The sequence below is a fragment of the Apaloderma vittatum genome, unplaced genomic scaffold (genome assembly GCF_000703405.1).
Source record: "Apaloderma vittatum isolate BGI_N311 unplaced genomic scaffold, ASM70340v1 scaffold900, whole genome shotgun sequence".
Lineage (NCBI taxonomy): Eukaryota > Metazoa > Chordata > Aves > Trogoniformes > Trogonidae > Apaloderma > Apaloderma vittatum.
In genome coordinates, this window is record NW_009693778.1 from 47,893 (window position 1) to 69,914 (window position 22,022).

The 22,022-nt window shown below is 36.7% G+C and overlaps 1 protein-coding gene across 3 annotated transcripts in view; it reads right to left on the reverse strand.

Moving 5' to 3' along the window:
- FAT1 (FAT atypical cadherin 1) overlaps positions 1–22,022 on the reverse strand; it is a 96,087-nt gene that overhangs the window by 10,693 nt on the left and 63,372 nt on the right. For all 3 annotated transcript variants that reach the window (XM_009864657.1, XM_009864642.1, XM_009864649.1), the window contains exons 9-19: positions 16,284–20,351; positions 15,455–15,651; positions 13,882–14,035; positions 12,089–12,322; positions 10,378–10,767; positions 9,349–9,563; positions 8,800–8,937; positions 8,364–8,507; positions 6,039–6,236; positions 956–1,757; positions 94–225 (exon numbers count right to left, since the gene is read on the reverse strand). In XM_009864657.1, coding sequence (XP_009862959.1) covers positions 94–225; positions 956–1,757; positions 6,039–6,236; positions 8,364–8,507; positions 8,800–8,937; positions 9,349–9,563; positions 10,378–10,767; positions 12,089–12,322; positions 13,882–14,035; positions 15,455–15,651; positions 16,284–20,351 — 6,672 coding nt within the window. The remainder of the gene's footprint in view (positions 1–93; positions 226–955; positions 1,758–6,038; positions 6,237–8,363; positions 8,508–8,799; positions 8,938–9,348; positions 9,564–10,377; positions 10,768–12,088; positions 12,323–13,881; positions 14,036–15,454; positions 15,652–16,283; positions 20,352–22,022) is intronic.

The window sequence follows — 22,022 nt, forward strand, 5'->3', positions numbered from 1 at the left end:
AAGCATAAATTGTGTTAACACGGGGCTGAAATAAAATTTGTAGTTGGAAGGTAATACAGTTTTACACAGAGATTTTTAGTGGTAATTTCTTACCAGGGCACTGTCCAGTTTTGCTGTCTTGGCAAACACAGATGTATTTTCCTTCCTTTGGATCTCCTAAGCATTCGGTACCTTCAGGGCATGGGTTTCCTTCACACACGTTGTTCACCAGGGGGCATTTCCCTTCTGTAAAACGAAATACATTATTTCTCTTCAGTTGGAGGTAATAGTATTTTGTGAAAAGGGACACTCAAGTACAGTAGCTGAAAGCTACACCATAAAACCCAACATATAGATACATGGTTAGAGTGGGTTGAGGAGAGCAGGAGAAGTGTGTATTTTCTGAAACAGAAATGGCCTTTAAATATTTACTTAAGGTGTGCAAGTTCACAGAGAAACATTGTCAAGATTTTAAAAAGCAATGTTGTTTTTCACAGAGCTAAAGACAAATTCTTCTGTTATAAATCTGTAATCTACATGTATCAATGAATATTTATTTCCTGGTTCACCCTGTTAGTCCCAGCCAAGTCTGGAAGCTGTGTAGGCTACTGCTCCTCTAAGTAGAAACCAGTAAGTACTCAGGTACTTGGCAAGAACTTACCTTCGGACATACAGGACTGAAAACGGCTGGTAATTTAGAATAGGCAACAATAAAAAGGAACTTCTTTCATAAAATGGAAAATGAAGGTGTAACTATAAACAAAAAATCCACTCCCATAAGCTTATATTATGTAAACTCTTAAAATGAGGTAATGAGACAAGAGAGAATTACTCTTTAACTCTGAATAAAATTACGCAAATGTTCCAGTGAGGGTTACAGGAAATTCTTAATCTTGCCCTGTAATATAGATTTTCCTCTGTGGATTACAGCTGTTCAAAACCAGAGCAGTATTTTCAAGGATACCATTTTTCTTACCTTTACAAAGACAAACGGCTGTTCTGTGATGACGGGGAGTGACAAAACTCAATCTAGCTGTGCTGTGGGTTGACATGATGTTCTCATCCAACGTTACTTTTTCTTCACAAAATTTCAAAGGACAATCTAGGCCTGCACAAAGCTTATGGAAAACATCAATTATCCGGACACCTAAAATCTCCTCTAGGTCAGGCACAGAAGAGTTTATCTTGTGGAGCAAAATTCTCATTGGGTGCTGAGAGCTACCAGACTTTTCAATATTCAGGAGGACATCAAGATTTGAAGGAGGATCGGAAGGCTGCAAGCTAACAATCTGGATGTCATTTCTCCTCACGCCCAAGATGTTTCTTAAAGCTCTCTGGAAATTGCGCCAGTAATCACCGATGAATTCTTCAGGGGCAAGGTTTGCAAAGCGTATTGCAATGCTGTGATTTAGTAAATCTTGTGTGATTTGTCTGATGTGTACAGTGATATCAGCTGCAGTTGTAAATTTTCCATCTGTAACGGTGACATTTAGGAGGTACTGTCCTACATCTAACCTTTTATGCGCTATTAGTTTGCCACCAGTACTGGAGACGGAGAACAAGGATTCCATTTTGGGGTCCAGACTGTATGTCAGAGTATCATAAACATCTTGATCAGTTGCATGAATTTTTCCAATGACACCACCTGAATATTCTTCCCCAAAGGCTGTGATAAAGATTTCTAGAGGTAGAATTGCTGGAGAATAAATGCTTTCCTCAATAACTCTAATATCAATGTAAGTCAAAGATGACAGCGGCGGTTTTCCATTATCTGCCACCTAAAGGAAGATGAGGATAGAGTTAGATTTTTATCTCAAATTCTACTGTAGATATTCCTACTTTAAACAGCATTGATATTTTTCCACCAAAAAAAAGTTCCTAAAGGAAAATGCTTTATGTAAATTTCATAACACAGATCCTGACATAAGAGTTAATATTTAAAAGCTTATATAAGCAGGCACAAACACATTTTTGCTTCTTCCAAGATTAAAAGGCTACAGTGTTCTTAATCCGTGGAAATCCCAGGAAGCTACTAACACTTCTGGTGCTTTTAGAGGAAGTGCTGTCTGATTTCAGACAGCAGATGGTGCTTGAAGCTTTTTTATTTCAAGCATGGGAACACATTATAAGCTTCAAATGAGTCATGCACTAGAAATTTACAACATGCTTCACCACAGTTATTAGGTAGTGGTCTAAAGAAAATTAAATGCAGTATTGCTAAACACTAGTTCCAAAGGAAAACAATACGTGTAGAAAGTTACAATTAATTATGTTGTCTTTCATGATTTTGATCACACAGAGAAAAACAACATCTTTAACGGTATTTACTTCAGACAATTAAACTAATTGTCTTTAACTGAATCTGCCTAATTCAATTTTAAAGCATTTTAAAACACCACGTCCCCTGTCCTCCACCCCTTTTTGACAAAAGCATACACTGTTATTGTATGATGAGGGGACTAAAAAGAGAAGAAAAATGAGAAAAGAGCATTCCCTTGTTTTGTTTAGGCTTTTTTCCCTGTTTCTCTGTTATTGTTTTCCATCTACTTGTTTTCCCAGAGCCCTCTCCCAGTTACTGAAAGTGAGGCTAAAATGTGCAAAAAAAGAATTAGAGAGGTGTGAAGTGGCAGAGAGGATACACAGGGCTCAGAAGGCAGAAGACATGCTGCACTGTTCAAAAGATTCTACAATAATTTTACAGTGACTACAGGTAGTTGGCACGCTTAGAAGAGCTATGCAGAGAAGCTGCTTTTGATTTTTCATACAAATTTAAGCCAAAGAGGAAAAACTTCAGACACAAGGTAATCTGTGGATGTGCACATAATCGTGGCATTTTTAAAAAGTAATGCACGTCTCCTAGAACTATGTGTCTTCATCTGCTAACTCTACAAGACAGGCATGACTAGAAACTTGCCCTCTAGTTACCCAAACATAAATAAGGGAAGAGAGAGAGAGCTCAAGTTGGCGAAGTTTTGTTTTGCCTAGATTTCTGCCTGGAAACAAGACAAGGCAGGCAGTTTACCTACAGGAGAAAAGCGCAAGGGAAACAAGATAGGGTTTAAAATAAACAGGCAAGTAAAATTATAACAAATGGACAGCAAGTAGGAAAGAAGAGTCCCAGGAGAAATGATTTTTCAACAGTGCAGATATGTAAAAATCTGCTGTGGTTTTAAACTAAAGACTTCAGAGAGTGGCACAAAGGACTATATGACTCACAGCTGAAGATTTCACACACTAATGCTGTGAGACATTTGTTAATGGATAATCTATTTCCTTTAGAGAAAGGGAAAGCAAATGTGAGTGGCATACACGTGTAGGTGGCTGTTTGGGACAACAAATATAAATCCTTATTTCTATTAAAACCAGAAATGTGAAGTAATAAAAAGGCTCACGTTAAGTTTTTTGGTGGCAGTGGGTGCATGGGGTATGTTTAGAAGAGGTTGTTTGTGGGTTTTGTTGTGTTTTTTGCTTTGTTTTTGCCTTTTAATGAAAACATGCCTGTAATGTAAGAAGACCTCTGTCTCAGCAATTCGTTCTGAAACCGACTAAGGTGAAGGCTGTCAATACTGAAAAGCACACCAGTGAAGGTCAGTTAAAAAATGAAAAACAAGTAACAAGAGATCATACACGGCCATTAATTTCTGAGCTGCAAGATGAAAGTGCAGGAATTAAACATAGCATAAACTTGAGAAGATGCCTTCCTACAGCCTTTGAAAAAAAAAAAAACAACTTTCTTTTAAATGAACAGAGGAAAAATAGTTTTCCACAAAAGTCATGTATCTATTTTTGTGTATCGCTGGAACTGAAGTCTTGTGCTACTGAAATGGTAACTTTAGATGCCTTCGTACTCATGTATAGTGACTCACTAAGGAGAAGATAATAACAAATTATAGCACTGTGTCTATTTAAAAACAGCTATCGTAGTATAAGATGACAAATGGCAATTAAAAGACAGTGACATAGTTCCAGAATCCAGGCAAGGAATTTAACTTGTACATCAAGGGATTAGATAGGTCCACAATACTGTGACTGGGTAGTACAGCATAGGGAAAAAAAAAAAAAAAAAGGAATATTAGTATAGTTTGCTTTAATGATTTACATTCCCTGAGAAGCCTTTGTTCTAAATGACTCCATTTGTTTCAAGATACTTGTTTAAGCTACTGGATGCCGTTAAAATGGCCTTTATTCATTCCCTAGAAAAAAGGCACTTTTCAAGTACTATGTCGAAGAGAAGACAGCTGAATTACCAACAGGCTGTTTACAAGCATCCCACAGCCTAATAAGTGGCTTGGAAATAAAAAAATTTCACAATTTCAACCAGAGAAAGGTGACAGATACAGGCCTCATGCTTAAGAAAAGATAGGCACATTAGGAAATGCCAAAAGTTGAGCTCAATCATGAAACTTGACAAAAATAGTGTAAGTCTACGCAAAACAGATGTGATTGTGCATACGTTCATATGAATAGGTTTTAGAAGCAAAATAGATAAATAGCACTTAGTTACTGCTTAGGGAAAATATAAAATAAAAACATATGAAGCTTTTAATACATCAATTGCACACACAAGAAGAAACATTGCTGGTTCATCTTCCCTAAACAAAATGGTGACTTTGGGGGATCGGTATAGAACTTGGAAAGTTTATTAGGCAAGTGTGACAAAGCCCAGCTCTACTGCTCTTTCGAGTTCATGTAGCCTAGAAAGGCCAACAGAGCCATTACTTAAGTATTTCGAAAGCTAATCTGTCCCACCACTATTTAGCAGATTACTACTGAGGAAAAAAAATGGCTAACAGAGAAATGATATATACCTCCCTGCTCCCGTTTTAATCTCAATTCTCAAACCCTAAACTAAACTACATTTAAATAGAGCCTTTATCTATGCTGGTTCTTACACTGATGGCTCCTGATAACACGTTTTAGCAACTCAACCAGCAAATGACAGTACTCGTAGGAATTTTTTTCCCTCTTCAAAGAGAAGAGAGCCTGTGTAAATACATCACAATTATTATCCCAATGTGGACAGAATTCAGTACACACTAATGCAGACAATACTTCTCTAAAACTCAGGAAACAGGTTTATCAGTAATTGTCTGCAATATTACATATGAGAATAATTTTGATATTGACATAAAGTCCTCATGTAAAAAGTAAAAATTTTTCTTAAAACACAAATCTAGAAATGAAGTTTAAGAATTAAGGCAGCTGTTTTTAGACTACCAATTTTAAGTCTCCTGTTCACAGCTCCTTAATTTATAACTAAACTAAAAAGAACTGAATAAGATTTAAAAAATTAATTTAAACTTTCCTTATACTAAGTTACAATAAAAGTATTTTAGAGAATTTAGCTATGTTAATGTAACCTTGATTTTTGGACACCCTCTTGTCTTTTTGTACAACAGTGGCAAACATAGGCATATATTATAGCATTTCAGCGTAATTTTTGAGTTTTATCCATGTTTTCCACTGCAAGATTCCAAGATCACCATGTACTGTGCTGCAAGTTTCAATGCCATGACAAAGTCCACTGACCTGGTTTTCTAAACTTAAAAAAAGAAAAAAAAAAAAAAGGTGTTTTCAATTGCCGTTGGAAAAAGGATGTGGCACTATCGAAGAATGTTTCAGTATTGTTGTGATGTGCAATTTTCAAGACACTTGTTTCCAGCCCAGCTCACAGTTTCAAGGGTCAAAGCAAGAGTGGCAAGAGGAAGGCTGCAGTCAATGGTAGGTGGCTCATGGGACCTGTCCCTGCTGGCTTCTCCAGCATTCCATGTGAAAAGCAAAGGGCTTATCAAGACCCCTCACCCAAGTAATGTTTCACTCACACCTTACACATACCGTGAGTTTAATTAAGTTTACTGTAGATTTCCATTTAAAACCAATAGATTTTGTCTCTAAGGTGTTATGTCAAGGGACATACCTCAAACGACTACGTGGGATGTCAGGATCTTGTAAAAGAAAGGCAAGAGGTAGGGAGGAAAGTGTGGTGGATTTGGCCAGAGTGGGAAAAAGTTAACTAAATACTTAGACTAATTATGCAAAACAGAGGTAGCACATCCTACCTTAACATGAAGTAAATAGTGATCTCGCACTTTGCGATTCAGTGCAGCAGTTGTGGTCAGTACTCCCTGCTGGTTAACCTGAAAAGAGTTCTCTTCATTTCCACTCAGGATGGTGAAGAGAAAAGGAGGGCCGTTGTGAGACGAATCCTTGTCTGTCACCACCAGCTGGAGCACACTAAATCCAACAGGCTTATTTTCCTATAAACACATAACAAAGTTAGATTGGTTTTGTTATAATTGAAGCTGTAGCCTGACGTTGATTCCTTTTTCACAAAACAAAAACAACAAACTAATCACTATCAAAACAGTTAATCGGTATAGGAAAAATCAAAATGACAATATTGCTTAAGTAAAAATACTACTCTCTGAGAATAATGATGACAACAGTAAAAGCAGAAAGGCAGTGCACATTTTTTAACTTTGTTTCTTTTTTAAAACCTTGTATTGTATTTTTAGGTAGCTTATCCCTGAAACTTAATAGTTTCCATTTTTGGTCTGAATTAAGATTACTGTAGGTTAATTACCAAGTCATTAAAGATTTCAAATTTAGCTAAAACACCTGCTAAGAATACTCCAGTGCTTTTGCTGGGAGGACTAGAAAAACACTCCTCCATCTGACCCCTTGTGTCCCTAATTAGTGTGGACTGCAGTTGTGGTTGCTACAGCCACAGTCCAGTTACAATATTAAATACAGGGTTTAAAATTTGCATCATGTGGAAGCCTGAAGTTTCACAGACACTTCACATACTTTGGTTTATTGTGTATCTGATACACACACAACCCTACCTAAGGCTTATAACAACTCTCCCAGAATATTCATGTTATACTGTATTGACTTAATTTTATATATATTTTTTTCTTTTTAAATGGAAAAAAAAGCAGAAGTGTTATTGTGAAGCAAAACAATAACCAAATGCTATCCTTTCACAGTTGCAAAAACTCCTAATAACATGCATATTCTTTGTTCTTAGAGAGCAAGTTAATTATCAGATATTGCAGCTGATGCTTTTTTACCTCCTCAGCAAAATAGACAAGGACCATCATTTTAGAATGCAAATATTTACATTTTGACATCTAAAGTAACACTTTTAAAGTAAGCAGATTTCCAACTAGGTCCAAATATTTCCATCTCCAATATCTAAGTAATGCACACCAGCATTCCTGGGCAACTCCTCCAGCTTTTTCTCAGCTACCCTCATACTGGGACAGGCTAATATGAACGAACTATAAAACACAAGGTCTTTCTTTTTAATTGAGGAAAACATTATAGACATTGGCTATACTGTCTACAGTTTTAGGGAATTCATTCATTAACGTTCACTTCAAGAACCATTGTGACTGTGGAAAGCAAAATACCTCTGACAACAAACACACAAATCCATTGCTTTTTAAAAAAAAAAAAAAGAAAAAAGCAAGACCCAGGACATCTTGCTTGCATGCGCTGTGTACACCGAGTAGAGATGAATCACTTTGTCCTCTTTTGGAAAGCCACCTTTACAAGTCATGTACACTTACTCAAACACAAGCAGTATGTTGGGATGGCACAGCGCACCAGATAACATTGCCTGATCCCCATTTATTTGCTGTACAAGGCCGGACACCAGCAACAGCAAAAAGACCCAAGGGACTGAGCTCAATTACATTACCAGTATAAAGGTCTTTGTTCTCCACTGAATTCAGGAAGACAAGAAGCACAGATGCTGCCTCTGCTACCTTTGCCTTAGCAGAGCGTCTTCTGAATGACACAAGTACACACCAGCCATTGGAGAATCTGCCCCACTGCCACCATCCTAAGGTGCCAAATCAGCCAAGGGATCAGTACACAGGAATATAAGATACTACTCCTGTTTTACCTGCTCCTGATCCCAGAGAAGATTGATAGGAATTAAGTCTTGGCCTACGTGCCACAGTGCACCACACGTGCTTCACTGTAACAGGTACCTAAAGTATCTTTTTCTAAGCAGCAACTCTAAGATTAAAAGGAAATTAAAAATTATTATGTATTTTAACCTATCTGTATAATGCTAAAAAAGTTAAAAACAAATGCAAAAATATTTACATATATATATACACACACATATACCTGTACACACATGAAAAAAGAACATGCTAAATTTGCAACATAAATTTCCAAACAGATTGCACAATATGAATTTTGCAACCCTTAACACTTACTCAGGTAAGCAGTCTCACTGAAAACCTTAAATAATCAAAAATATAGAAAAATAAAACTAGAGCATTAGGTTTATCGTATCTTACAGAATTTCTCAAGTCACAAGTTAACACTCCAATAACATTATTGACTACTTCACTATCTGTATTTACCTGGATGATAACACTATAGTTTCCTTTTGAGAATACTGGAGGATTGTCATTTACATCAGAAACATCAATATTAACTGTGGTTGTGTTAACTTTAGGTGGGCTTCCATTATCTGAAGCTTGAACTGTCAAGGTATATCCTGAAATCTAAGAAATAATAAAAAAAATTTAAAGCATTCACGAAGAAAAAAAAAGTAACAAACTCATACTTTTGTTGGGTTTTTTAAGGAGGAAATATTTTAGTGCAAACTCCCCAGAAAGCCTGCCTTCATATATTTAATCCTTTCTCTTCCTCCCGACCCTCAAAAAGCACTGACATAAATACAGCTATGTTACATTTTGTAACATGAAATGATAATTTATGAATTTTAAAAACAGTGGTCCTCAATTATGCATAGCTAAATTAATCCCAACTGCTCAAAAAACATCAAAAACTTACCTTTTCTCTGTCTAGAAGTTTAGTGACTTTTATTTCACCCCTGGTAGGGTCAATTGTAAAAGGATTTCCCTGGTTGCCATCTATAATTGTGTAGTGAATGCGGTTGTTTGAAGGTCCATCAGCATCATCGGCCATAACCTAAGGGATATCACAGTCTCATTTAAAACAGGCTGAAATAGACTCTATAACCTTTCAGATAAACTCACCCTGAAGAGGAGTACAGCTGTTTTGGTCTAACACATTTCATAGTTCTCAGGAGAAATGCCATCCAAACAGAACATACCAACACCACTTAATTTCCTGAACTACTTCTGAAAATTAAGTCATGTTCTCTTGAGGAGAACACAAATATACCACAAAATATCACCTGCTTTTCCATAGCATCTCAAGTCTCTGGTTCTGCAACTTCTTCAAAAATAAATTTTCAATTCACTCAGTGGCAAATCTATCTGTTCACTTATATCCATCTTCAATATTTACTCCTCCAAGACTGAGAATATGATTGTCAAGACAGAGCATTTCAAAGGAAGAAAAACCAACACCACGTACTGTAATCACTGACTGTTCAAGCACGGCATCTTCACTGATTACTGCGGTGTACGTGTCCTGGCTAAACACCGGAGTATTGTCATTGATATCCGTTACATTAATGTTCACTGTTACTACATCACTTAGCGAAGGTGTGCCTCCATCTGTAGCTTCCACTGTCAAGTAGTACTCATGGGAACTTTCATAATCCAGGCTCTCAATGATAAAAATGGCTCCTAGGGAAGAAAAAAACACAAACAGAAAACCAAAAAACCACCTTAGACAAACTGTTCTATTACTGCACTATTATATTATGAGGTTTTTATTTTGGTTTGACAAATAGCTTATTAAATAAATCAAACTGCACCAGAAATTAACTTTAGAAAAAGAACTACATTAGAAAACAAGGCTAAAATTGAGGTGTACATTGATTTTTATTTTTTATTTTTTAAAATTGTCATTAATAAGGAAAAATTCTCAGGAAGCATTTAGGTTCTGTGGAGACTAAATCTGACTAATATGCAAGCCTAAAATCTTCACTCTCATGCTGGTTACATGACTGAACAGAATATTCTGACCTCTCATGCCACTTCAGACTCCTGCAGGATTACTGTCTTTGTGGACTAGTGACTAATTTTCCCCAACCAATTTTATTTCCGATCTTTCTTTCACCAACTCTAGCCACTCTTTCTGATTATATAGGTCTTGTGAGAAGACTATTATGCCTCTATCATTACAGATTTATGTCTTTCCAACCTCTCTGCCCCCAGGGCTGTGAGTATTCCAGCTAGGAAATCCTTACTCTTGTCAGCTAAATAAATCTAACTCCACCAACAATGAACAGCAGCAACAAATGAAGCTCCTACTCTACATTTTGCTGTGCTCCTCTAGTAAGCACGCTGGCAAAATGGGGGAACAGACAGCAGTGCTGGCTTCACAATCAGGACGATGCACAGATTATATATCACCTATTCGCTTGAATTACTGTAGAACACTATATGGCATCGTGCTTGGTTAGCCTAAAGTACACACATAGTTGTAATCTGTTACCTGTTGTTGAATCAATGCTGAATTTTCCGTGTTCATTCCCACTGACTATCGAGTATGTGATTTCGGCATTGGCTTCAATGTCCCTGCTTGCAGCATAGATCTGGAGAACTTCAGTTCCAACCAAAATGTCCTCTGATACACTTGCACTGTATTCTCTATGCTCAAATACAGGTGGATTATCATTTATATCTAGAACAGAAACTATAAGACTACTTGTTGAAGACAGTCTTCTAGGTAAACCTTCATCTGTAGCCTTCAAAGTTAGAGTGTACACAGCTTGTAGTTCTCGATCCAAAGGCTTCTCCAAACGAATGATTCCAGAGTATTCATCAATAGAGAACTGGCCCTCTGCAGAATTCACCAGTGAATAATGGATTTTACGGTTCATCCCTGCATTTTGAAAACAATTTCAGAGTATGAAGAAGCCGTTAAAATGCACCAACATGATAACAGATACACCAACACATGATAACAGATAGACACACATGATAATAGATAGACGACAAATACACCAACATGATAACAGATCTGATAGCTACAGAAATAAGACATGTAAACTACATGTTATCATTCGTGTTCCGTTTCAGCAAGAGTTAAAAAGCTCTTGTGAAGGGCAGAATGATTTTCAAAAGATGTAATCTGATTCAAAAAAATTAAGCTAACTCTTTGCTGCACCGATTTTCTGTCACACAAAACCCATGAAGCATGGTTCTGCTTCAGTCACAGTACTAATATGAAACAATTAGTCATATAAATCCAATTACAACTTCAGAACAGCAGCATCACTTTAGCAGACTTATAAATAGCATGGGAGGATACGGCACAGTTAGGCTGCATCAAACAACTAGACTCAATACCAGTAAGTTTCTTTAAGAATCGCATCCCAAAATTAACCGGAACATAATTTCTGGTAACTCTTCTGTATAAAATAAACAAAAAAAATAGCATGTTTTGGGGCCAAGTAGTTTGCTCTTCCTGAGCCTCACAGACTAGTGAAGTGTGAAAACATCTGTCTCGTTACCTTCCAATTCCAACCTAGCTTTATCATAACCCAAAGAAGGGTGATTGTCTCATGAGACTGAGACAACTATTCATTAACATTATTTAACAAACTGATGAAATAAGGAAATCATACACCTTATGCCCTTTTATTCCTTACAGCAAAGCTTAAGAACATGCTCTTTCTAATGGTACTTCCAGTTCATGTCTGCTTAAATACTTGTAACTAAACGGTGAAGATAAACGTCAAAATCTTAACCGAGTAACATACATAGAAAGCTACAAATCGACCACGGTCCTCTTTATGGTACGATCATCGATAATCAGCCTGAGAAGCACAAATTCACATGCGAATGTACACATACGTGAACAGACATGACTTGACATTCCTTTTACTTATACCAGAAGGATGGACCTAACCCATCATAACATTAATAGCTTATTGCAACAAAAATATCCCTTATTTCATCATCTCTCCCTCCTATTCTGTTTTGAAAAGACACAGAAGTGATGTCTTCCAAGCTACTCACACATAGAAGTCAGGTGTTACATGATTTAGTAGACCTAAATATATCTTTCAGGAGTCTAATCCTGAGCGGTATTGAACATCTGTCAGTTCTAGTGAAAGACTTAACACCTCTCAGGATAAGACTAAATAAACATTACTCTAACTTTGAGACCACGACAGAAATAACAGTCAAAGAATGCATACCTGCATCTGCATCTGTTGCCTGCACTCTTGTCAAAAGGGTTTTCGGCTCTGTGTTTTCAAACACTGTAATAGAGTAAGGATCAGCTGTAAACTCTGGGGCATTATCATTCACATCTTCTAAAGTCAGAATAATGTTAGCTTGGCAGAATCTTCCTCCTCCATCAGTGGCTTTCACTAGAAGATAGTAAACGGCTTGCTGCTCACGATCAAGAGGCATTAATGTTTTCAGTTCACCTGCAAAAAGAACAATATACATAAGTTGATGAGAGTTACAAGATTTAAGTATTGTTAACATATTTTCCTCTAAAATATTTATACTCAGAAGAACTAAACAACAGTTTTCTTTTTGACAGTAATTTCATCAGTGGCTAAATCAACAGCTGTACTGCACTAAGGAGCTCCACTTTGGGCCAAACGTGTCAGTGGCTTGCCTTTTCAGCTTTGAAGGATTGAACACTAAAATCCTCTGCCTTTTCTTCAAATGCTTCTGGAACAGAAGTTAGCTAAAATAAAGGTACCTGACGGTGCAGAAAGAGAGAACGTATATTTATATACAAAAATGCATGAGTTTTTGTGTAAAGAAAATTAAAATATTTGAACTTTGGCTTTAAAAAAAATGCAAGCTAAAATCCACATATGGTTTTCCTGGGCTATTTAGTTGTGTTGCTTCCACAGCTCAAGCTGACTCTCCTCCTCTAACATTCAATGAATGAACAGAGCTATTCACACTATCAAATATAACTCAGTGCTTCAGATAAACCTCAACATGTGTAACACACTTTCTTTTCAACGTGACAGAAAACATGACAGGCACAATGTATAGTCATTGTCTCCTCTTAAGCAACTCAAAAATGTATTCTGAAATACTGTTTATGAGTATTCTAGCCCCACCAATTCTGAATTTATGCATTAACAAGCTAGCACAGCACACAGGTGGCATTCAAAGTAAAAAAAACAAAAGCGAAATAAACACTCAACACCCTTGAAGTAAGATCCTTCTCATTTATTTTGCCACTGAAGTATTCTAATCCTCCATATTTCTACTATATATTTATATTTTTAAAGTTTTTCTATTGTTTAGTACTTCCTTTCGTTCTGCATGTCTACTGCAGACTGCAGAGCACAGATTTTTGGCATTAGCTTTGACCTGTATTACAGTCCAGAATACACAAATGCCCTGAAAACCAAAGTCAGGCAAGTTAAAAGATGATCTCATTCACATAAAGCTTCCAACAAAACACCAAAAGTGCCTCCGGTTTACGATGGAAAGGAAATTTGATGCTCCATCTAACCTCATCCCATTTAATATGCCAAACCAAATGAAGCAACAAAACCGGAGGCACTTTTGGTGTTTACGATGGAAAGGAAATTTGATGCTCCATCTAACCTCATCCCATTTAATATGCCAAACCAAATGAAGGCAAAGAGAATCTGAATGAAGATATTTTCAGTTGTAAACCATTATTGCTACTACTACAACGAACATAAAAAGTACAAATTTTCTAGCATACTTTTACTCCAGTCACTCCAGCACAGAAGTTCCTGGCTTTGGAGCAATTGCCCTATTTAGTCCTTAGTTCCTCATATACTAAAACACTTGCCTTTTCCACAATTTCTATTCCACATATCATCAGTATTTATGTAGCAGAAACTCACATTTTAAACAGTTATATAATAAGCCCTTATTGAAAACTTTAAGTATGGACATTTACGTATGTCTTAATGTAACAGTAAAACATTTAATAAAATGGGGTGATGACTCGAGTTTTGTACAGTTAAAAAAATATAATTACCTGTATCTGGAGTGAGTTTGAATTTTTCAGCTCCTGCGCCATGCAACGTGTAAGTAATTTCTGCATTGGAACAAATATCTGCATCTGTAGCAGACACCTGCATTATCAGTTTGCCAGGAAGGGCATCCTCAGGAACAGAATCAGTGTATAAAGCCTGCAAGATTTTAAAGTTACGTTGAAAGACTAAATATATAAAGTAAATACAATTTAAAAACAGGAGAGGAAGAAGGAAGAATGACAGATGAGATAATATACTGTTTGAGTGTCTGGTAATATATGAAGTCAACCAGAGGAAGCAATACCTGAAAATGAAAAGAACTTATGATGTGCTAATTAATTACCTTACATTTATCAGATTATTCAGTAAGGTAATTAATACTGCAACCGTAGGGACTCTTGAGTATCAGTGCATAGCTAAAAATTCTGAATACTTGTAAGTGACTAACTGAAAATTAAATGCATTCTCAAAATAGGGAGTTATAAATTGTTGGTAATTTCACTTTTTCCTCTTTTGGCAAATTATCTTTTCTATGTCTGACTCAGTCTAGAAGAAATTGATACATGTCTTTTTTGTAATGGCATGAAATAAAAGCTTCCTGTTTAAATAAAAACTAAGAAAAGGACACTCAGTAAGCACTCTTAACAGCTCTTCCATGTCAGGGATGTGCATTAAATTAGAAGGACTGAGCCAATATTAACAGAGGGGAAAAAAGCTAAGCACACTGACTTATGGGTCTGTATGCAACTGCAATCACTTATATAGAACTTACATATAAACACCGATTAGAAAGAGACTATGAAAACCTCGGGCTTTCTCGTAAGGCAATGGTATGCACTGCCCAGAGAAGTGGTGCAATCACTGTCCCTAGAGGTGTTTATGGAGAGGCTGGATGTGGCATTTAGTGCCATGGTCTAGCCGACATGGTGGTGTTGGGTCACAGGCTAGTCTTGATGACGTTTTTTTCCAGCCTCAATAATTCTGTGATTCTGTGATGTGTCTTGCAGGGTCCACCTTTTGTTTTTTTTTCCCCATTCTTTATTTTTCATGTCCAGTTTTGCAGACCCTCTGGTAAGAGGATGGCTTTGCAACAAGGAAACATTTATGGATTACAGATTTTGGTGCTGTTGAGTGCAGGATAATATTGCAGTTTTTTCAACTCCTTTATTAAAGGAAATGCACAAATACATCAGCTAAGTGATGGTATATAGCCTTCTTTGAGACTTGGCTTCCTCATAAAATTGAGCATATAAACTATCACGGCTGTAGCTTAAAAGAATTCCTTTCATAAAAGTATGCATTAACACAGGAGAAATGTCCTACAATTCTTCTTATACTCTTCAAAAGCCATTAAGTGTTAAAATTACATCAACGTACAGTCTCTGGATTTTTATTTAAGAAACGTGTCCATGAAATGACTTTTCTTTGATGGCATTCTATCTTAATAGGCCAAGTTTCTGTCACAAACAGAAAAAGAATACCTAATTTGTCAGTCTCCTGAGAAGTGATTCCACAGAAAATTTAGATTTTATGTATGGAAGCAGCTGGACACAGAAGATATAAGATTATTCCTACCTTTTCACAAACAGGGCTATTATCATTAGCATCAAGGACTTTAACCTCCACCACAGCTTTAGTTGCAAAGGTCCCATCAGTAGCTGTGATATTTAGAAGGTAATTATCCTTTTCTTCCCTGTCCAAAGGCTTTTTGACATAGACCTTCCATTCATTCTGTATATTTTCAATAGCAAACTGTCCCAAGGGATCACCTCCTGAGATACAAAAAGAGACATTAATTAAAAGACAGGAGAGAGATTGCTAGTATTATTCTATCAACATTAAGTTACATCTGAAGAGAAAAAAAAATAAATGCAAATAAGCAGCCACTCTTTGTGGCTTTCTAGAAAAACAGCACCATTTTCCAGGTAGAAATAGTCAGTAGATGCTCATAAAACAAATTTAACTGCAGCCAACAGAATCTATAAAAATCAGTGTAGAAATTCATGCAACGTTATAGACAACACAGTATCAAGACAAGTGCTAAATAACAAAAACAAAATACTACACTGGAAATTAAATAGTCTATTATTTTGTGAAATTCTGCTTGTTCATTGCTTAACTCCATCACTAATTTAAGTATATTTTAAAAATAAAATCAGATATTTGAATGTCATACAACAAATGTAGGAAAGCATTTTAAGCAAGGCATACATGAAATGGGAAGTCGAAGATGTGTTTTTAAAACTAATATTTTTTCCCCTGAAGTTTTTAATATTAAGATACACGCATTCTTTGTTTGAAGCTCTGTGGTTTCAAATACTTCTCAATACTTTGAAAGATATATATATGACAGGATTCCAGCAACACTCAAATGGTTATTTTGACGTTACTCAAAAAGATTTACCTGTAATGTAATAAAAGATTTGTCTATTGGCTTCTTCTGTATCAGCATCAGTTGTACTCAAGATGGCAATTATCCCACCCGGAGGGTCATCCTCACTGACTGTTCCTTTATATATCTCTGCAGTAAAGCGTGGAGGATTGTCATTCACATCTGTAACAGTAACTTCAACCACAGCCATAGAAGACAGCTGATATTTTTCACCCCGATCAGATGCGACCACTGTGATTTTATATTTGTCTCGTTCCTCATGGTCGAGTTCTTTAAGAGTAGTAATCCAGCCTGTTTCCAAGTTTATGGCAAAAGACTCTATAACGTCTAGTTCTTGAGAGGGATCCAAGCTGTAAGTAACCTGCCCGTTGAGTCCTGAATCTAAATCAGTTCCTTTAACTTGAATGACTCTTGTCCCAGCTGGCATGTTTTCTACGATGAATGCTTCATACGGATTGGACTCCAAAACTGGTTTGTTATCATTTGCATCTTTTACCTGAATGCTTACCTCTACTGAGGAAACAACATTATAATCTTCATTTGCATACTGTGCTTGAACTGAGAACTGGTACCATTTAGTTGTTTCATGATCAAGATTCTTCTCAAGTTTCAATGCTCCAGTCTGGCGGTCAATCATAAAAAAATCATCTCTATTGCTTTCAGGAGTGTTCCCTTTAATCAGACTATATACTAACGTCTGATTATGCTCTGCTTTGATAATATCTATCTCAGTCCCAACTGGAATGTCCTCAGAAACTGCGTAAGAGTAAAATGGCTCTGAAAATTTTGGAAGAGGCACTTCTGGTGGGAGTATTCTAGCATAGACAGGGACAACTGACCCTTTTCCGGGGGATCCACCATCGACTGCTCTAACAAAGAAGGTCAGAAACTCATTTTCTAAACCAATTAAGCTTTCTTTTGTAGTAATTATACCAGACAATGAATCAATTTCTAAATTCTCTTTAACATTTTCAGACTCCGCTTCAATAGCATATGTGATGTCTGCGTTTGTACCCTCGTCAGCATCAGATGCCCAGACTCTAATGACAGAAGTACCTCGTGGAACATCAGATCCAATATTTACTTCATACTCTGTTGCTCGGAATTGCGGAGCGTTATCATTGTCATCTGTAAGTATTACATTAACAGTACAGAAAGCAACTTTTCCTCCTGAATCTTTAGCCATTAAACTAATGGCAATTACTTTTTCTGCTTGTGTTTCACGGTCAAGCTTCTCAGAGGTAAATATCTGCCCTCTCTCGTTTGTATAAAACCTGTCTTTGGCAAAGTCATTCACAATGTGGTAAGTGATGTGGCCGTATGTACCAGTATCTTCATCTGTTGCTTTAACTTGAGTCACCAAAGTATTCAATGGCGCATTTTCAGCTAGTTCAACCTCGTATTCATTCTGGCTGAAAACAGGACTGTGCATGTTGGCACTGGTTACAGTTACATGGACTTGGGCCGAGCTTCTGAAAACCCCATCAGAAACAGACACATTAAGACTATATTGTGACTTCAGTGTCTGTCTGCGTAGGTTTGAGATGGTAATAATGCCAGTTTTACTATTAATTACAAAATTCTTTTCGTCATTGCCCGTCAGAATGGAGTACTCCAGCTTGTCAACGTCTGAACTATCTGCATCTGAGGCTTGCACACATGTCACAAAATGCCCTCGGGGAGCCAGTTCACTAATTTTAGCTTCATAAAGCAACTGGTTAAAAAGAGGGGGGTTATCATTGAGATCGGTTACCTCAACAGTTACAATAGCATCACTGCTCAAGGGCAGCATGCCACCATCTATGGCCCTTATTAGTAACTTGTGTTGTTTTATTTGTTCGTAGTCCAAAGCTCTCGCTGTAAGAATGAGTCCAGTGTTGCCATCTATGTGGAAATAGTCATGACTTTCACTATTATCCTCAACCAAGTGGTAGGAAATCCCCCTGTTTGTTCCAGAATCGGCATCTGTAGCGGTCACTTGTACAACAGATGTTCCAACAACAGATGCCTCAGAAAGGGTTACAGTGTAAGATTGCTCTGTAAACACAGGAGGATTATCATTGATGTCTTCAACTATTATGTCTACAAACACATCAGCATGTGCCCCAGTTAAAGAGTCTGTTGCTCGAATACTCAGTTTGTAGGCTGGATGAGACTCAAAGTCAAGAGGGGCAACAACATTTATAACTCCAGTGTTGAAGTTGATAGTGAACTGGCTGAAAGGATCTCCATCCGTGATGCTGTAAAACACCTTAAGTCCTTCTGGGCTGTTTGCCTGTACATGTACTACAGGGCTATGGAGCTGAATGTTTTCTGGTATCTCTGCGCTGTAGAAAGGCTTTTCAAAAACTGGCATAGCTTTACTCATAACTGTAATTGGGACTATAACTTCAGCAGAAAAAGCCGGGTCTCCTCCATCTTTTGCCACTACTGTGACCAGATACTCCTTATTCAGTGTGTCAGGTTCAAACCTTTTCTTCAGTGATATTTCACCAGTGGGATCAATCTGGAAATGCTCATGATGTTCTTTGAGATAGTAATGCACCTCTCCATTTCTACCAGTATCTTTATCTACTGCAGTGACACGTCGAATGACATGGCCTACTTCAGAGTCTACTTTAACAACAGCATAATATGGAAGGTTGACAAAAAATGGAGCATTATCATTTACATCTTCCACTGTGACTTTAACTACAATGTGTGCAACAACTGATGGTTTATATTCCTCTGTCACTTCTACGACCACATCAAAAGATTCTTGCTGTTCACGATCAAACGGTATTCCTGTTGTTGAAAGGACTCCTGAAGTCTGGCTTATTTTAAATCTGACGTCTGGATTTAGAATATGGTAAAACAAAGGCTCATTTATTTGATTCCCTATAGCAGTAATAACAGCTATTGTTTTTGCCTCCGTGGAATTCTCCTGCACTGTTGCAGAGTAAGAGCTCTGTGTGAACTTCAGCTGGCTTGCTTTGCTTTCTTTCACATTAATTTTTACCGATGCAGTGCTTGCAAATCTGCCATCAGATGCTCTCACTGTTAATTCATATCTGCTTCGTAACTGAGTTGTGTTTTGTACTGTTATATCTCCAGTCTTAGGGTTTATTGAAAATTTTTCGCCGATGTTGCCTTCAATAATGGAATAAAGTAATTGTGAAAAAACGCCTGAATCAGCATCAGTGGCATTTACGCTGATGACTTTCACGCCTTTATAGGTTGGAACCAAAACAGATGTCTCGTATAACTCTCTTGAAAACACAGGAGGGCAATCATTGATGTCAATTACATAAATAGTAACATTAGCTGCATATTCTGCGTATAATCGTGGTATCCCCATATCATGCACTTGCACTGAAAAGTGGAAAATATTTGTCTCCTCATAGTCCAGACTCATTACCGTCCGAATGGCACCAGTGCTTGAATCAATGGCAAAATACTTGCGGACAGATGGTTCAACAATTTGATAAACAAGTAAAGCATTAGATTCTTTATCAGCATCTGTAGCTCGAATTACTAATGGGATATTCTTGTCAGTCAGAACCACACTGTTAATTGAAGCTGATTCACTGATGAGTCCCGTATATTCAGCTTGCATAAAAATTGGCATATTGTCATTCTCATCCTGAAGATGTACAAAAACGGTTGCATTTGTGGACAAGCCAGCCATGTTTGTTCCTTGCACAGTCAGAGTGTAAAAAGGCATAGTTTCAAAATCAAGTATCTTCTGAGAAATAATGACACCTGAGTTGGGATTGATAGCAAAGGCATCACCTATATTACCGTCTTTTATTTCATAAACCACAGAAGACTGACTGTATGCCGTAACCATTCCAACAAAACTGCCAATGCTGGCACTCTCGCTGATTTCTGCAGAGTACTCTTTGGCTGTGAATTTCGGCGAGGCATTATCAGAAACTGTAACAAATATATGCGCAGAGGTCACTTCGCTCATCGGAGGATCTCCTTTGTCTGCGGCTTTTACCATCAGGTTGTATTCCTCCTGGTTACTACGATCCAATTCCTTTGCAATTTTGATCATACCCAAAACGGGATCTATAAAGAAGGAATTTCCAATATTCCCTGTGGAGAAAAAGAAACGTAATTAAGAAATGGGTATAGAGAACTTAGAGGATGATTGCTTATTTAGCTATAAACTAAAAGAGATCACATAGTGATAACAAAGAATATTAAAGTGTCTTAGTTTTGTTTAACAAACATTTGTTAGTCTCTCTGGAAAGTTTTCTATAATCAAGAGTTAGCACTAATTCTAGGTTTACTTGTGGAAACATTGCATAAAAAATAGTTAGCAGAGCCACTCAAGCCTTGAAAGTAAATGAAAAAAAAATTGTTTCTTTTTCCATTAAAAACCTTAAAAAGATAACAAGTATTTTGCAAGTTTCAACATTATAAATTATGTATTTTCTTCCAATTATCTTTGTCATTGGGTTCATGTCTAAGCCAACTTAAATGTCTACCCAAGCTGAAAGAAAATTATATTCAGAAATTAACATTAGTAGAATACAAGTTACATTTTATGATCTAAAGTAACTCGGCTGCCTTGAAAAAAAAGTAGCTTAATGAATTCATACTTGTGCATCTTAATTGTTTATGCAAGTATTTTTAAAATTGCTTCAAATTTAATCTTCATGAATTGAACCAATAGTTATCTCTCTCCTAACTTCCTATTAATACACAGGCAAGTGGCATTAGGAAAAAAATACTACCTGCTGAGATTTACCAGCTGTCATTTCATAACCATTTGTTTTCTTTACATTTTCAAATATACAGCTGAACAACACTGTATATAACATTCAGCTCATGCACTAGATATGGTAAGATCTAACTTCCTTGAAACATTACATTACTAAAGCCATGTTCTCAGCATGGAAAAAATTCATTAAGAACTTCTGAATTATGCACACAAGTAGGCAAGAGGGAGTTTTTTGTGGTTTTTTGTTTGGGTTTTCTTTCTTCTAGTGGAGGCTCTAAACACAGTGACATTCTTAGAATATTCCATTACACATCTAAGCAGTCATTACAAACATTCAAGGAATGTTCCCTCCATATGCTTAGGGCATCAATTATAAGACTTAACCTCCCAGTAGATCACAGTCCTGTAAAACAAACTTAAAGTCTTATGCTTAATTCTACAAAAAGCTAGAAGAAAGCAAGAGAACAGGGTGTAACTTCACTGTAAGCAGCATGCACAGATTTTTTTTTTTTTTTTTACTTGCCATACTTTGGCATTTATAAAACAAGCACTTCCAAAACAGGAAAGACAAGAGAACGGCCTCATGGACATTAGTGTCCTGCTTAGTAAAAAGGTCAAATTCCTACAAATAACAAAACTCAAACATATATTTGAAGCAACTTACAAGACATTTAAAATACATTCTTCCTCTTTAGAGTATCACAATTGCATCTTTCTTTTAATACAGTATGTCAAAGTATATTTTCATATCAAAACAACACTTTTGGGGAAGAAAAGGATAATATTTGCAGTAAACAACTGCTATGCTTGACAAAGCAACTTACGTCAAATAAAAAAAAAGCATTTGCACATATCACCTTGCATGCAGCAGTAAGTGAACAAATTTTCACCTACTGTTCTCTTCAACATATAATTTCTCATGCTTTTTACTGAGATTTTTATTTTAAATTACTTTCTACCTTGAAAGTAGTACTGCATATGGGTAATGAAATTTTAAAACCTTATGTTTTTTCCCCCAGTCACAGTGCCTAAATAGTTCA